We start from the raw sequence: 18917 nt of genomic DNA on the forward strand, positions 1-18917 counted from the left end.
TTATAAAACATCAGTTTTTTAACTTATTAAATCTATATCATTTACATGAAAGGTCCAAATGGATTATAAGTATTCTCTATAAATTAATTAACATTAAAACATCTGTTTAGACTACACCCATCCTTCTAAGTTTCACTGTAAAGATAGCCTTTATTATAGACTGAATAAACCTTATTTGGTCAGCCCCTTGTCTGCATTTAGTCTTTCCCTGGTCTTCCCCTTGTCTTACCCTAGTGCACTACGAAGTGCACTGATGGTGAACTGATAGTGAACAAGAAGTTCACTAACTGTCAAGTTTGGTCTTAACAGTACTGTATGTCTGGTGGTTTGCCGCGGTTACACGGGTACAGTTTTAGAGATGTCAAACTGAAACGGATGCTATTATTCATCTGAAGCTAGTTAATTAAGGAACAATTTCAGATAAATATGTTTACAAATTGCTAATTTTCGCAGGTTGCCTTTTACAGTCCAGGGAAATTGCCTCCCGGCATACTCCCCATTTTGAGAAAAGGGCTTATCAGTCTATGAAATTAAACAAGTCAATACATCACCTGTTAGCATGTCATCCTGCTGGGCTATTTACTGTGGTTTTTCCCAGATGTTTCTTGTACTAACACCAATATCAGTATGTTAGCATTGAGTTTGTCATGAATGAATATAATGTATAATCAAAGCACTGATAGTGCTGAACGGTTTGAGCGATGATTCCTTTTATGTGATAATAAGAAAAAAACATATGCATGATAGCATGGCACTCGCTCGCTTACTCTCACGTCTGTCCGTCCATCAATCCAACTTCCCGACACACCTGCCCATCCACTCACTCAGTCACCACTCAAAACCAACTCACAACTCAACCCACCAACAATACATATTCGGTGTATTCCACGAGTTGTGGATTAAAACGGGCATCATAGCAAAAGGTTATATTTAGATTCAACTAAACTTTTATACTAGTGTGTTATTCTATTATGCTTATCAACTACAGTTTTAAGAGAATGTGAACGCAATTGTAGTATAGAAAATACTATTTCAATTCATAACACCTTAAAAAAGTGAGTATTACAAATTATTCACAAAGAACATATTTAAACAAATTATCCACACTATATGGAAATTAGAATCATTAGAATGTTAAGAAGTATATGACTTACACGCGCAAGGCTAGATATTGTTTGAACTTACACACAAAACATACATGCACAGAGAAAAATGATACAGCTTTACAGGAAGTTGGAGTATGAACGCCAATATACGTTTGCAAAATCTGACGTATATATTAAAGAATAATTTAAAGGATATATGTTCTTCCATCTTACATACAATGTTACTTGCTACATTAATCTTGTTTCACTTCAAGAATAGTGCAGACAGAAGGGAGAAACCCGCACTGAATTAATTATAAATTGTACATCTGAATGTCCTCCCCTGTAGTATTTTATTTATATAATTATTATGCAATACAGTTACACTTAGCTCCACACCAGACATTCATGTAGTTTTTCAGTTTATGGGAGTTTTCCCATTCATATCCGTGTGTATACATGTATTTTACTGTTAATATACGCAAAACATTACATTCTCGTAATGGACTTATTTTGTAAATCAAACATTACTTCGGGTATGTTTCAGTGACTGATTTTCATTGAGATTTGGTACTTTTTCAACTCCACATGGACTTAGTTCAATTTTTGGGGTCTATAAAAAGAGGCTAAAGCTTAAGCCTAAAACGTTTTTAAAAAGGAGGTATATGCTTGCATACAAAAAGTATATACACAAACAACCACTCAAGAGCATGTAACCACCTCATTCGTCTACACAAATTGGAGAATTAAAAGTTAAAACATGATCTCAAAATGTTTTCTTTTCGGTTCTTGTGTTTGATAAAGGGTGGAATATACATAACTTTACTGCATTTTATGGTATTGACACCTTTTTTGCTCTTTTTTACAAACCAATGCACCAGATTTGTTTATGTTATGGTCACAGAAAACAGTGCATTCATTATATTCCTCACAGTCAGGTGGAGATTATTTAGGAATCGCTCGTGTGATCACCTCTGTCCGTGCGACAGTCGGTCCCTCAGTCCCGTTTTTGTCGATTCTATATCTTTCTCATTCATGTCCTGATTATATGGCAGAAGTGAACGCCCTAACACGAGGATCTGTCGCGCTCAAGATCCGTTCCCCTAACTTCAAGGTCAAGGTAACAGCAACCTCCTAAACTAAGTATGTGTCCGTCAGTCTGTCTGGTTTTTGTCAAGTCCATATTTTGATGGTCGGATTTGAAAAACAAAATGTTTGGCAGAAGTGACCAGCATAGTATGAGGAAGTGTCGCCATTAAAACCGGTGTACCTACCTTCGATGCCAAGGTCACAGCAACCGTCTTATTGGGTTGTTTGGTACTAGAATATTAACACATTAGGATTGAAAAACACAAAATGGACTAAAAAGGTGATACTTCCGGCTGAATGGGCTTACATGAGACTCACAAAAACATTTAATATGAAGCTTGTTTTGCACTGGATGCGCTAAAGTAAGGACAATGTATGGTTGACTTGACTTTTAATATGGGAAAAGAGATGAAATATATTTATTAGCTGTTTTGTGTTTGTATTTATATTATGACTTCAAACAAAACGAAGATTTTATCAGAACAGCGCTGGCGATATTGATCATATTTGCATTTTCACATTCAAATGATTTTGACGTACATTTTGAAATGCGTAGTATTGTATGTCCATATGAATTTCATTGTGAAACAGTTATATCATCTATTCATTACGATACGTTGCGTTTTTATGCCTCGTATGCAAATGTGCACCTGTGTTATGCTTTGGACGCTTTTATATGGTAATTGATAACATTGACCTTTTAATAAGATGCCATTAGTTTGCGTCGAAAAGAACATTAGACATACTGATGAAGTTATTATATTCACGTAAGATAACATTCAAGATTCAAAATTCAAGATTTATTTACAGAATATCCAGAAGGCCAACCGTCTCCGTGGCCTAGTGGTTACGCGTCCGCCTACGGAGCGGGAGGTCGTGGGTTCGATCCCTGGCCGCGTCATACCAAAAGACATTAAAAATTGGTACAAGTAGCTCCCTTGCCTGGCGCTCGGAATTTAAAGGGTAGTGCTTGGAAAAGTGGTGTACTCAATACTGGTTTAACCCAGGAAAGTTGTACCCCGTGTATCGGTGCTTTACACCGAGCACGTAAAAGAACCAAGGGGTCTCTTCGAAAAAGAGCTAGGGTATCGCACCCGGACTTCCTTGTATCCCACCACTGTCTCTTCAGCGTGCTGTTCCTTCAGTAAAAACAAAGGACCCCGTTGGAAATAAGTGCTTGCACTTTCACGGGTTATCCTTGACCGCAAGGTCTAAAGAAATACATACAATACAAGGCCATTGCCTTCCCATGTGTACAAATGAATATACAATATAGTGTTTTCAGGTGATTCAATGCATACAAATTACAAAACTAAACAACCAAAAATAAAATTAAATATCAAATACGCAAATACATCAACTTTATAAATTCAGTAAATCAAAATATTGTATAATGCAATTTACGAAGGATATTAATATCACTATTCATTATAACTCTTATTTACTAAGCGATATTATGTGCCAGTAATTTATGAGAAACAAAAGTTTTATCATGTCAGAAAACATTTAAACTGCACGTATTCACGATTTTTTTCATTCTTTATTTAATTAGAATCAAGAATGTGTTAACTTCCAAAGTATAAGCTGAAATAAGAGTGCGATAGCTTTTCATGATAATTTAATGTATTTGATATTTTAGCAATCCATGTTGATAGAATATGAGACTCAAAAAAAGAACTAATCGATACATGGTCTTAATAAGAAGAAAAGAATATTGAAAAAAAATGCAGTATTTTTATACTATGGCCTTGAAATGATCATTCCATGTACGTTGAAGTGTTCAATGTTGTATGTAAATTTTAATTGTCTTATCATAAAGAAATGCAATCAAATTAATTCTCCCTGAATCAAATGAAAATACGATTTACAGCTCGGTTCTCAGAAACATGTGTTAGAAATTTAATACCTGCTGGGCAGTCAGTATTTTTAACTCTGTGACTTGCTTTAGATCATTATCACAGAGGTGTTAATAAACACTGACCCTGGGTAACCTTTATCAAAATGATACGTTTGAAGGGCAAAAGCTCTGGACTATATACTAGACATTTATCACGCGAACAATTTAACAGTTTTAAAGGAATATATTAGAAGCGCAATAATACTTATTTTCACCATTAAATTAACACAGGCCATTGAGTTATACTCGTATATTCAAGTTAATAAATACATTTTTTTTCTGAATAGTATCTTTCGCTAATGTTTATGTGAAATTTAAGCTATATTTATTCGTATTTTATTATTATTTTGATACATTATAAGACCAGGAACAAAATCGTGTTAAAATGATGTATGCTTTCAGTGAACATCGTCGTTGCATTAAAGCTACACTCTCACACATTGAACGTTTTAAAAACATTTTTTTTTGTCATGGAACGAGCCAGTTTATGCGAAAATGCATTGACATCAGTGATATAAGACTGCTGACAAAAACTCAGATCGCAGTTTTTCATATCTAAGTCCAAAAGTGATGTTTTTATTCATTTTTAAGCCAAAAAACATTAAATTTCGAACGGATATATGAAAATCTGCAATCTGATCTTTCGTTAGCAGTCTTATATCAATTGTTTGCAGATATTTACGCCGAAAATTGTCAAAACGGTAAATCTGTGAGAGTGCAGCTTTAAGGAGTGTACGCCATAGTGAAGTCCATAAATTTGTTTTCAATAATGCACCTAGCACTCCTTGAAATTGTTCCCGTGCATAGTTTACATGCACAGGTTATGTAATGCAAATTGAGAGCTTCAATTTCAAGTTATTTAGAATACCATACATTTTAATGAAATTGTATGCTTCATTATTTTTGTTAAATAAAATATTAGCTTAACTCAGCACGTTTTGTCGCAAATAGCAGACGAAAATTACATAGTCATGGTTGCCGATTTATCTCATTGAACATGGTTACAAGTAAGCGGGGTTTTTTTTAGATTTAAAATGTGGCAGGACTGATGAAATGATAAAATGCATGAAATGTCACCCCTCTAGTCTGCGTAGGTTTTCTTTGTTATTCAGTAGCATGCAATCATGGTATAAAAAATGACCAAGTTGGTTTCTATAACTCAATACTAGTGAAACCAAATACCGTGGGACGATCTTTAAGTGCACCTGAGCAGATCAACAAAAAATATAAAATATATATCCGTCTTCGTGCATAAAAGGACCCGGTGATAAATAAGACGAGTAAATATTTTGCCGTTTACGATCGTATTACCATGTATTTATGTTATTGTAACAACGATGAACTGTATATGTTCTGTTCTGTTCTGTTCAGTTCAGTTCTGTTCTGTTCAATAATTTCCCTTGCTATGACAAACACTATTTAATACATTCTGAGCATTTGCCCACGAATTTTGAAACAAAATATAAATTGCTCAACATATCGCTTAGTAACCGTGTATAGTGTACATTTTCCCCTTATATATATATATATATATATATATACTCTTTAGTGTATGAATACAGACCAATTAATCATTTGGCTAGAATTGACCAAACCAAACGATTAAACATTTTTTTCACAATTGATAGTCAAACATTCAAGTCTGCTGAAAAGACTGGTTTTGTGTTATCTGACTCTATTTACGGTACTTTTGTCTAACCAGGTATTTCTGAAATAAGATCATCTCATGTCAACCGTCAGCCAAAAAAGTAAGTGTGCCTATGATTTAAATATAGCTTGGTATCGCTATGTTATTTTCCTAAATACGAGTATATAGCATTACGTAAACGGATAGTGGATTCACGAACCTTTGACAATGACGTCTACCCAGGCCTCGTTTTTATAAATTTTACATTGACGTAATTACTAATAGTTAGTTATATTTTTGAACACGACTATGACCTCTCTGAAAATACTTATAGTCTCTCATGCACAATTATAGATAAACATAAACATTATTATAGATATACGTACTCTTTTTTGGTAGACAAGTCTTCTTGTGATATCTGTTGTGATAGATCTGAAACAAGACAATAACAATCTTTAAATAAACCTTGGTAAATAATTCAATGAATTTCCGATTATGTTAACAATGAACTTCGATTAATGTTCTTTCCAACTTAAAAACAACATGTTCTTACCAGGTCCTTTCAAAGGTGGAACTTCATTCGGATTGTCTGTATTTATTACCTGAAATAGTGTCAATCAATAGTGCCATGAACTTTAAAACAAGATAAAAAATAATTTAGACAACAAACGTGTGGCTCGATTATGACGTCAACACGACTAGCAAGACATCTGTTGTTTATGCAAATGAGTTTTAGTTCATAATTAAAAATAAAATCGATAGTAACGCATTGATATACCAAGTACATCATCTTGACACAACTCAGTTTCAAATATAGTCCATATTCAAAGTAACAAGACCAAACAAATTCTACATAAATCTTGTCATTATTATTCTAAGATATATATTAAGTTGTTTTTATAGTTCTACTAGTTGTTTTTCTTCATAGTCAAGCATATTCCTTCATGAATTCTATTAATTTGACCGTATTCAAGACAATAAAATAGTTTGTTTAATATGCCCAGCTCTGTTACATTAATCAGGGGGTCCAACGTATTTTTTGTTTTCCAAATTTTAAGTAATTATTTTAAAAATAATTAAGATCTTGATACAACTCAGCTTGTAAAATAGTAAAAAGTGGATGGAACACGTTCGGTAAATTATTACCTTAATGTCGTTATAATTATTCAAGGTTTTATGTCTTGAAAGCCTTGTTTAAGAAATGATAATCGTCTACTGTTTATTGCACTCGTGTCACAGTAGGGGCCAATTTCCTGTGTATTTAAAACTGTTATAGTAGGGTTTTTTTTAATCCATTTTAAATTCATGGTCACCAATGTTTTATCTAACTATTGAAGCATCATGTTTAAATCATATTTAATTTAATGGGCTATTAAACATAACATTTTTTTTCTTTTTTCCTAGGCATTGTAAGAACAATAATAAAATTATTATAAGAAGAAAAAGAACAACAACAACAACAACTAAATGAGATGATGTATTGCTCATTTTTGTAATAAAACCTTTAGAACTGCACAGCAGGACACTCAAATCAGAGATCTGATAGACAGCACAAGCCAAATACGATTATAATCAATACACGGATTTGGTATGGGGTCACTTTTTGAAGACTTAAACTAGGGTAAAAGTTAGTATTTATAGTAAGGGGAGTCTGTTTTGCTAGGCATTTACTTTAATAATGCCATGCCTTAGTTGAAACAAAATGACTGTATTCAAACAAGACGATACAGAAGTGTGTGTAATCTGCTCAACTGTGTTAGAGAGGTCATAATTGTGTTCAAAAATATAACTAACTATTATGAATTCCGTCAATATAAAATTAATAAAAACGAGGCCTGGGTAGACGTCATTGTCAAAGGTTCGTGAATCCACTATCCCGTTTCGTAGTGCAAACAATATACGTTTGTAGGCTGATTTATAAATTATTTGACATTTACCAACCGATAGCTTGAAAACAAAACAACAAATTTCCATAATCAAAAAGATCGTTATTAAAAAGGGACCAATTTAAAATTTGCATGACGTCATCAGCTAAGATATCAGTGTATGCATATCAGTTTACGGTTGAAGTTTGAAAAAAAAACGTTCAGTTACTGTGAAGATGCGCTCTCGCTGTTCTTCGGGAGGGTTAAAACATAAATTAGTGGTGTCAAAATGGCGAATATGCGCATAAATATTATCTTCGTGAATATATGCACCAAACGCATTGTAAGAGCTGCAAGCAAAAAAATGAGATTTAACGTGCATTCTTATTGTGACTGTGCTTATAGGTTTCGGATTTACTAGAGTTACATCCATTCGGTCCCCCTGACCTAATTAACGTTTGCCTTTCAGAATGCTCTTAAATATTCATGGACATGTTTTTTTTTATAAATGCTGACATTGTTCCATACAAATATATATATAATTTCTTGAGTAAAGATGCTCATACTTTTCACCAATTTGTCGTTTATACTAATTATTTAGGAACAGAACGTAGTTGAAAACTCATATATATTGCTCGGGATTAATTAACTTCTAACTGATAACTGTTTTGTGTTAAATCCAAGTTATATGTGCCTCATCAAATGGACACATATGTTTTGGGATGGCTAGTCGGCTCTGCTACAACAGTAGAGGCTGGTCGATTTAAAGATTTATCTACGAAATGGGCATTTCAATACCATATTTTATTTTCAGGACGAAACTTGGTATAGTTTAAATATCCTTGATATATAAATCTTAATAATATAACACTCAATTCCGATTAAGAGCATCATTCTCAGAGACACACATCAATTAGGTAGACATTAAGGTTGAGGTATTAAACACTTATTTAATTACATTTGTAAATGTAGAAAATGTACGGCAATCCTTGTTTTAAGACATGATCAGGGCCCATATTACCTTAAGTCTAGAGTATGAGATTGAGTCTCAAATTGTTAAATTCTAGATTAATCAGAACAGTATTATTGGTAGAATGTGTTAAATCTGAAACAAATGACTTGTGTTTTAATTAGGGATGGCCACGAGTAGTAAAATCTGTACTCGAGTACTCGGAAAATCTTCCGATCGAGTACTCGTGTACACGTATCGGTCATATACATTGTGCGTTGGTCGAAATATAATAATTGGTAATCAAAACAATTCTGTAGGAGATGTACCGCTCTCAAAACTTTTCTAATTGACATCAGTACTATTTGCAAATTAGGGCCCTTTTGTTGACTGTTTGCAACTACCACAACAACTGTCAAATAACTTATTAGGGTCAATTGTGTACAAAGCGGGGATTAGAGGGGCCGTAAATTGTTGGCTAGAAAACACGAAATATCTGATACTAACATCAATTAATTGTGAATTTGGTGAATTTCATAAAAACAAATATTTTTTTCGAGTTCTTTAGTAGCGATTTGATACACGGGTACTCGGATGATTGATCGGGTTCTCGAGTACTCGGGTACTCGTTGCCATCCCTATTTTTAATGCATTATTCTTTTTTGTTGACAACAATTATATTTTGTTTCATTCACTCTTTTGATTTTAAGTCTTTTTATAGACTCAAGACGTTAATGTATGTTGGTTCTAATCACATACTTGGTGGAGAGGCACTAACCAAGGTCTACGTCAAAACATCATAAGCGTTATGGTTTGCTTAATAAATTAATAATAAAAAGCGGATGGCCAAATTCTTCACTTATGGAGGAATTAAAAGTATATATCTATCTTTAAATTAAATAAGTAATAAACCTACCTGTGTTGGTTCCATTTCGCTCGAAATCTCAACTGAGTTCAAATCCTTGCTCTCTGACTTTACAGTAGGATACTTATTCGAAGCCATTAATGGTCTGAAAAATATCCACGAAAATCAGTATTTAGTACCACTTCGTATATGAATAATCTTACAAGACCTTTAACCTTTTCACTAAAGTGTAATTATATGTGGATGTCTAGTGTGATAAATCCGTAATCATTCATAGGATTTATAACATTATTATTTGCAGAACAAAGCATGTCAAAGTATTTCTGTATCAGTCTATTTTGTTTATTTTTCAAGAACATTTCACTAGCAAGATATTAAAAAACATTACTGATAAATGTGTTATAACACATAGTATGATTGATCTCTTATATAAAAGGGCCAAATAACGCTGTTTTATCAGATTTCCTCATGATCTGTCTTCATTGGCGGCTTTAATCCGGTAACCCTAACAAGTTCTGTGAATTTCATTTAATGTATAGTTCGAGCGAACAATGAACCTCTAAGCAGGGACGTTTTTTATGACGCCTGTATAAAACGGTACATGCAACAAAAATGTATTGTATCGTGTCGTCCGGATTGTCATTGGTACCGTCGCCGTTCATTTTTGGCGTCGTCCTTGGCGTTAAAAGTTCATGTCTGCTTTCAAACATTAACATTTTACCAATATCTAAACGTTACAATGTGTATTGCCATATTACCACGACTGAGTTTGAGCAATAGCCAGATTGTTTTAATAACTTTTTATGGCCTTTGATATGTCAAATTGTTGCCAAATTGACTTTGTCCGATCTCTTACTTGAGTATCTTTTATCCAATCTTCACCAAACTTGGTGTCATTGTTAATGGACAAAAGTATCTAGAATGAGTTTTTAAATAACCGGATTAAATATTAAACTCTGGAGTTATGACCAAATTTATCTTGACTTCTTCCTTACTTAATCAATTTTCAACCCTGACCTATAACATTTAACGGCATACTACATCGATTCTGTTCGATCGATAGTTCGATCAATTGTAAAATCACACTAGGGTTTTCTAGCGTTATGATCCTCGATTTGTCCAAACCTTTGACCAATTTTCTCAAACATGAGAATCAGTAATCCAATTTTTAGCAAAGGGTTGGCACTGACATTCCTCAAAACTTGACTAGATTCACAACGTCTGCTCTTAACTTAGACTTTTCTAATTAAAGCCTTATCAGGTTTGCTTAATATGTTACTTGCAGGGGTTTCAATAAGCGGACGTAGACGTATTATACGTCCGGAAAATCGCCAAAAACGTCCAAGAATTAGACCCCGGGCGTTTTGAAAATTCCTTTTAATAGCCTTGTACGCCTCATTTAATTAGACCGGACGTTTTCATATGCTGTTTTCCATTGACCGCTTAAGATATGCCGTACTGCCCTTTGCCAACTTGAAACTTGAAACTTGTAATGAGCAGACGACCTGTGTATTCATAAACGGCCATCTTCTAATCCGATAATTAGGAAGAGCCAATTAGTGAAACATCGCCAGGAGGCAGAGCTATTGAATGTCAGCCAATCAGAATATACAATGAGAACTCGTTCATTCAAAGATGAAAGTTTGTAAAATGCCATAGAAAAAACAAGGATGTTGAAAAATGTTGTCAAACACTATTAAACCTGTAAAAAAATTGATAATTGTATTGTACAGACGATACTCGCTATTTTAAATATTGTTGATTTGAAGCAGACGGTCACTGCCGATTTGTAGACATAGGAAAGCGGGCGCAAACACAATCAAATACATGAATTTATCACTAAATGTTTGTAAAATATTCATGACGAACATTCCTTTGTAACCCCCCCCCCCCAGATAATTTTGATGCTTATGTCGCGTTTACCCATCACGTCTGCGATCATGTCAAAATTCGCCGAAACCGCCATCTTGTCAAAACGATTTTCGGAGTTAACTTATCAATGTTCTATGCTGTATAAGTGTTTCTTTAAGCAAGGGCAGTGATTGTTATTGCCATTCTATTCTAAAACATCAACATTAAGCATAACTTTACCAAAGACAATTGAATAACAGCCAGGCTGAATGTAACATTCTTACCCAATCCCGATCATACCAACTAAAATTCGCCCCCTACATATTTTTGTGTGTATTTAGGCGATTATAATTGTTTCAAATGCTTAACTGTCTGGGGTTTTTTACATAAAGTTTAGGAGAAAAATGAAACATTGCACTAAAGAAGACTCCAGACAAGTACAGTCATATTACCACAGACAAAAAACAAATTTTAATTTTAAATATTTAAACACAACCTTCTAAATTTTGTGAAAAAGCATCCACATTTTGTACAAGTCTGAAAATCATGGAAAATGATTTAAATTGAGTATGAACAAAACATTATACGAGAACCTCACCCCCACCTTGTGACAGGGATGGACCAGGACCCCACCCACTCCCTTCCCCATGCGCCCCTACGAAAGACTCTTATTATGGTTGAATATAAACAATAAACATAAATATAAACATTTTGAATCGGCATCAAACGCACTACTATACCTACAAATTCTATGAAAGTTCCTATTGTATACTGTTTCAGTATAGAACCTCATCACACTCTTCATTCAGGTTTTACAATCCTTTGTCCGAATTATGTTTTATGTCCCCATCTTCACTGCGTGACCAATACTACCAAACTTAATAACAATGTTTATAATAGACAAGTGGATTTTCTATGGCTATTCCTATTCCGGAAGCCAATAAGACCACCTTCCCGCGCAACATCGTGCCAACGAGAGTGATTAATATACTGTTGATATATTTTCTTTTACAATTGTTGAAAATAAATAATAAATGAAGCTACCAAAACAAATGTTTATTTATGAATAAATAATCATAAAATTGATATCGTGGTATACAACACATTGAATCTTACTTACTGATTAATCTTATCAGTACCAGGTAGTGTCATAGGCGTGGCTTCACTTGTAGTGTCTGTCTTTTTTGTCTGAAACAGTATCGTACACTAGTATTATGAGCTCTGAAAACATACAATTCAGACACAGTTTGTAAGACAAGATTAAAATCAAAATTTAAAAAGTAAAATAATGTTAACGTAACTCAATTATTCACAAACTAAGATTTACAGTTACCTTTTTCCTTGAACTGCATATTTAAACTGGATATCATTATATTCTATTTTCACATACTTTTCCACCAATTTGCTGTTTAACGCTGATTATTAAGCAACATAACAGAATTGACAGCTATTGCGTCAGGATTTGATGGATTTCTGAGGATTTATTCTTTCTGGCTGGTCGGAAAGGGCCGATATTACAGAGATCTTGTTCAGTTTGAGGGTGTGTCTGTTGCTTTGTTTGTTTTGTATGGATATTGTCAACATATTTATGCATCGAAAGCAACAGAAATGTTTTAAGATGATTTTTCTGCTATGAAAGACCAAAAAGGGCCGTCGAAAACTAAAAACAAAATCATGTTCAAGCTCTATATAAAACTCGCGGCCGTCTGGTTTAACCATCAAGAGTATCTAAAGCCGCACAAAACAAAGACAGAATCATCAAGAATCCATTGTTATTCATTGACACTCAGCCGACGCCATGTTGTTTATGTTTTAGACAGTGAGTATGAATGTATGGTTCGTTGTTACACTGGCTACATATGAGTAATATGTTAAGGGTTTATATTATTGCTGCACCGTAAGTATTGATTTTAAATGTTATAACATGTATATCAATTTTTATATTTGCTCCATGGAGACAAATGGACAATACTTGTTCATCAATTCAATGACCATGTATTGAATGCATTTCAGAATGTTGTACTTGCATTATTTCCTTTAAACCGATTGATATTTTCCGAATTGATTCAAATAGCTGTCAGTTAGATATATTAATGGATTAAACATATTGTCTGACTGCGCTGTTTACCGATAACCTTGGTCATATTTCGACTTACCGACGACGACTTCAAGTCTAACCCGTTGAATAAATTGATTTTCTGCTCGAAGCCACGAAAATCCGGGACTTAAAATATGTTAATAATGATTAAATACAGTTTAACTTTATTCCGAATGAGATCATCACTCAATATGGCATATATTTTAACTGATTTACCTGATAGATTCCGGTAAGTGAACGCCAAAACGTACTCAGCATGTTCTCAACAGGTGCCTGGTGAAAAGCCAGTAAACAATGTTTACGTCAAAACGGTTAAAGTGTTATTGATTTATGTACAAGAGCTACGTGAATAATAAGAAGCGGTAAAACTCGATCCAACACTGCACGGTATCTCTAGCTAACCGTATGAACCACGCGACTTATTTCTCAATCTTGTGTTAACAATATATACAATAGTAATATAGAAGGTTTTCCAATATAAAATTATAGAGAACACCTACAAGTAATCCATTAACAAATAAAAATAAGAAGCGGTGAAGGAAATTCCTGATAGATTGTTGATTTCTTTGTAAAAATAACTAGTTTATATATATATAGTATGTATGCACTGTGCTATTGGTGGAGTTTTGTGCTGTTCTTCCATGTTTCATGTTTGTGATTTTTTGTTTTTATGTTCTATGTCTTTGGCGTTTACCCAGTGCCATTAAACCGTGTTTATGTTTAAACGTTTTGCTTCTGAGCTTGGTTCTGTAGCTTTTTGCATTAATACTGGTCTTAAAACTATATACTTATACGATATTTTAATAACAAAAATGTATTAAACATACCAGAGTTGGTTCCCCTTTTCTACATTCGAGCTCTGACTTATCGGACGCATTAGAAGAGGTTTTGTTGGAAGCCATAACTGGTCTGCAAAAACACCAAAGAAAATTGGTATTATTTCCGGTACGCCAATGATTATGCTAACCCCACCTGTAGCTACTTAACCCTGATTGAACAGACGATTGATCGGAAAGTATATCGACTGATCGGGTGATTTTTACCAGACGTTTGGTTCTGCTTTTCACGGAGGTAATGTCTATGTTCACCAAAATTATCAAAATATATGATGGTTATCTTCCAGAAAGAAAACAAAAGTGCATCGTGCCTCACTAAAGTGTTTTTTTTTATTTTAACCACGAATTGATATGTATACACTTACGTGTTATCTGATGGCGTTGCACAGTTTCGACATTGGTCATATTTTTATGATTTTGTTTGGAATGAGTGCATAGTGTGTTGTTTTTTTTGGTAAAATCGGTGGAAGTTATGCTACACGAGAAAACGGGAAAGGGAATTCACAAAACTTGGCCAATGAATACGACCCTTCATTTTGAGAATTCCTCGTGTTTATCTTCGACGAATTGATTTAATTCTGAAAAAAAATGATTACATTCTATTAGCAAAATTGAGCTCATTGCACACACTAATTTTATCGTTTAGTTTGAAAACAATCGTTTCTAATTTTATGAACTCTTTGAAGAATGTATTTTAATGTGATATTCATGTAATAATTTAACGAACGCGTAATATTGCATATCAATTATTTATCAAACTGAGATGCATCAAGATTTGAACTATTTTGTAAATAATGGCGTTATGTTATTACTTTGTATCTTTCTTATATTCTAGCTTAAATCTTCATACAAAACAGATGTCTTTTAAACTGCGTTTCCAGTCGTGGTTACGTGCCTAACGAATTAAAACCACAATGAATTTGTGTTGTCTGAATTCAATCGATCGTGTTTTCATATTTCATGATACTAGTGTACAAAACTATTTCAGACAAAACAGACAGACGATCCAAATAAAGCCCCGCCTATCAAAATACCTGGTGAGTACGTGTTTTATGGAACAAAACTTTACAATCTGAAATGCATTTAATTCATAAACAGAAATTTAGTGAATTTTAACTGAACTTTTTTTTAATATTGTATTATTCCATTGTAGATCGTGCACTACAATCAGTATTATCAAAAGGGGAATGGCAGTCTCAAGACTTGTACGATCATTGGAAATAATCACCATTTACGTCCTCACAAGGACTGTATTGTACATCATGACTCTATAAACATAATTGACTTTATGTAAACAATAATCGGTGGAAATTGTGAGTTTGGATAAGAAACGCATAAGTAAGAGAGCGGACAATGTGAATTCGGTCAAGTTTGGACAGAACATGCGCGATAACTCTAAAAAATGCTTTGGTTTGGTAATCGAAAACGGGTTGAAATAGACTCATATTGTCATCTTATTTGCTTAATATTTGGTTTCAACAATAATTTGCCCTCCACGTGACAAAATATCGGATGCAGGGTGCGTGTCAGATAGATGTTACGATCTGCCATTATCGTAAATGTACAATAATAATGACGACCAACTAAATAATAAACACAAAGGCGTTTAAGAAACGTCTTGTAAACAAATGACAGTCTGATGTAAAACGTCACATCATATGCCTCAAGACCACAGTTATCGGCCCCCCGTTGATAGTTTTCATTGTAAAAATTGGAAAAAACATTGCCTGTGGAACAATGTAAATTGGTTGTTTGTAGCCTTATTCCGTCTTGACCTCAGGGTCATGTATGACTACTCAATTTTGTGAGAAAAAGCAATGGTCAACCCTATGTTTTCTTGTCATTATATTTTGTGTCTTGGATTGTTCTACAGAAGCCAGTTCCTTGTTATTCAATTGGGACTGTTTTAAAGTGAAACGCCAGGTTAGTGTCTTTATGAAATATATAGTAAAAATAACTGTGGTCCCACGCCATATTAACCTGATATGAGCATCTGGCCCCAATTTCTCGAAACTTAAGACCCTTATAAATGGATTAAGCTAAGCTCATTATTTTTGTTGTTCTACAATATGCATTATATTTACTTCTTAAAGAGTTTTAGAAATCATGTAGGAATAAACTTTTCATTTATCCGAATTCATTTTCAGTATGTATTTTGGCTAATTGAAATAAGCGATTTAAGCCTGTTCAGCTTAAAATGTTTCGAGAAATTGCGCCGTATTAAACAACATATAAGCATTCAGATTTCTGTATTTAGTCTTATTTGTAATAAATGTTGATATTGTGCTTAGTTTGATTAAATTCCTTGGTCTAAAATCAAAATCGCATAGATAAATGAACACTCGATTTGCTTTCAAGAGAAAATATTTGTCTCCCCACTCAGTATGATGTACATAATCTTCAAAAATATCCCTACTCACAGGGATTTCTAGCCAGCGGTTGCTCAAAAAATAAACAATCAAAGGGATACTCATAAAATAATTGAGTGTCCAATTAGTGTGAAACAATAATCAAGGCAAACTCCAATTTAATCTTGGAACTTATCATTTCTGTAAAGTTAAATAACAATACCTCCAGCAGTTTGGAGATTTTGCGCAGACAAAGTTATCGCTTTGTGCACTCTATGTAAACAAACGAATGGCCAAAACGTGTATAATTATCCCCATTGGCTCTTTCAACGTTAATGTACAAAAAGGGTTGGTACTTAAAAGTCCCATTACAATCTCTCAAGTAGTTTTAGACAGGGTTAGGGCTAGCAACCCAAGTGGAAACTTGAGGGTTGTGCATAACATGGATGTCAACGAAGCAAAACACAAGAAAAGATGACAAATGACTCCCGAACGAGACCTGGACCTTTGACCAACCAATATGAGTCAACCCTTCTTCTCATGGCGAGTAGTTGTTCTATGCTATTTAAAATCAACCAACAAGTAGCCACGTTGAAGCCATGATAGCCAAATAACAAAGTATTTTGATCAATGACCCTAAATTGCTACTATGACCTTTGACCTTTCACCTACTGACATATGTCCGACAGGCGACACGCCAAGTGCTCAGCTCCCATCCCCCGTAAGAATACGTGAGGGACTATATTATTGAGTACGGCATATATACAGATAGAAGAGTATATGTTTTGCAGTTGTAGAATAGTTCAATTTAAAATGTCACAAGATTCGATTCAAATTTTAATTTTAATGTCGAATTAATGGTTGCAACAAAAATCAATTGAAAGACGTCAGTCGAATAAACTCAAATCTGCCAAAAGCAATTAAAAACAGTTTGCTTTCAAATATTCTAAAGACCGATAATCCTGATTATATGGGTATTGTTCAAAAGCAAATATACGGGTACACGTGTAGGTCGAGGGGACGGGCAGGTTGCCAATATTAACTGGTTATAATATCGAACTCATATATGAATACCATTGTAAGAATTTTGTGTAAACAGTGAGCAAAGAAAACAAATGGACTATGATTTGTTTTATAGATCAAGCTAATTTTTGAAAATATATTGATTTTTTCTTGTTCATATATTTGAGTAAGTTCACTGAAATCAAACCATGACCGGCACTTATCGGTTACAGTTTTGGGATTCGTTTTCTATTGTTTTCTATTTTTTGTATTGTTTTCTATTGTTTTCTATTGTTTTCTATTGCATGTGAACAAAATTCATACGAAAGTACAGCATTTCACTCACAAAGTCATTGCTTAACATGTTGCATATTTATTCAGCAAATAATGACTGCGTAAAGCAAGCAATGTTGTAGTCATATAAGAATAACTTTTGTTTTTGTTTAAATCGAGGCCAAATACATTAGTTAACAATAACAAGTGCAGTCGAGATCAGTAAATTAATAACACGGTTCCTTTCCATGCATACCTGGATTATTGACGTCTTGCTAGGGGCAACATATGTACCGCCGTCGACGACAACAAAACCAATGTTATGACAATAGCACCACAACGAAACCAATGTTATGGCAATACCACCTCAACGAAAACAATGTTATGACAATACATCGACAACGAAAACAATGCTATGGTAATACCTCATCAACGAAACCAATGTTATGACAATACCTCGACAACGAAACCAATGTCATGACAATACCTCGACAACGAAACCAATGTTATGACAATGTATCGAAAACGAAACCAATGTTATGACAATATATCGAAAACGAAACCAATGTTATGACAATATATCGACAACAAAACCAATGGTATGACAATGCATCGTCAAAGAAACCAATGGTATGACAATACCTCGACAACGAAAGCAATAGTTTGGTAATACCTCCCCAACAAAACCAATGTAAAGACAATACATCGATAACGAAATTAATGTTATGGCAGCACATAGACAACAAAACCAATGTTATGACAATACCTCGACAACGAAACCAATGTTTTGACAATACCCCAAAAACGAAACCAAAGTTATGACAATACATCATTAACGAAGTTTAAATCTAATTTTTTATAAATTTCTATAAATTTATTAAATTTATATTTTCAATCATTTTAATACCTATCAGGTGTGTGTGTTTACACATATTACAATAACCTCATTTAAGATAACAGTTTTTATGGACTAAACTATATCTATTATAGAAGGCTTAAACAGCAAGCACACGTACAGAAAACAGAAAAAAAAATCACGAAATTATATTTAACTTCAGAAATAAATAAATAAATCACCAACGTTTTAAACTTAAACTTAAAGAATTCTGTTTGTTAAGACTTAAAGTGTCTA

General features: G+C 33.8%; 1 protein-coding gene across 5 annotated transcripts in view; it reads right to left on the reverse strand.

Moving 5' to 3' along the window:
- Window positions 1-18917, reverse strand: part of LOC128203407 (uncharacterized) — a 67262-nt gene that overhangs the window by 32802 nt on the left and 15543 nt on the right. For all 5 annotated transcript variants that reach the window (XM_052904818.1, XM_052904814.1, XM_052904813.1 and 2 more), the window contains exons 2-7: window positions 14154-14235; window positions 13543-13599; window positions 12349-12416; window positions 9429-9522; window positions 6252-6300; window positions 6085-6130 (exon numbers count right to left, since the gene is read on the reverse strand). In XM_052904818.1, coding sequence (XP_052760778.1) covers window positions 6085-6130; window positions 6252-6300; window positions 9429-9522; window positions 12349-12416; window positions 13543-13599; window positions 14154-14228 — 389 coding nt within the window. In that variant the 5' untranslated portion in view covers window positions 14229-14235. The remainder of the gene's footprint in view (window positions 1-6084; window positions 6131-6251; window positions 6301-9428; window positions 9523-12348; window positions 12417-13542; window positions 13600-14153; window positions 14236-18917) is intronic.

The sequence above is a fragment of the Mya arenaria genome, chromosome 9, assembly GCF_026914265.1.
Source record: "Mya arenaria isolate MELC-2E11 chromosome 9, ASM2691426v1".
Lineage (NCBI taxonomy): Eukaryota > Metazoa > Mollusca > Bivalvia > Myida > Myidae > Mya > Mya arenaria.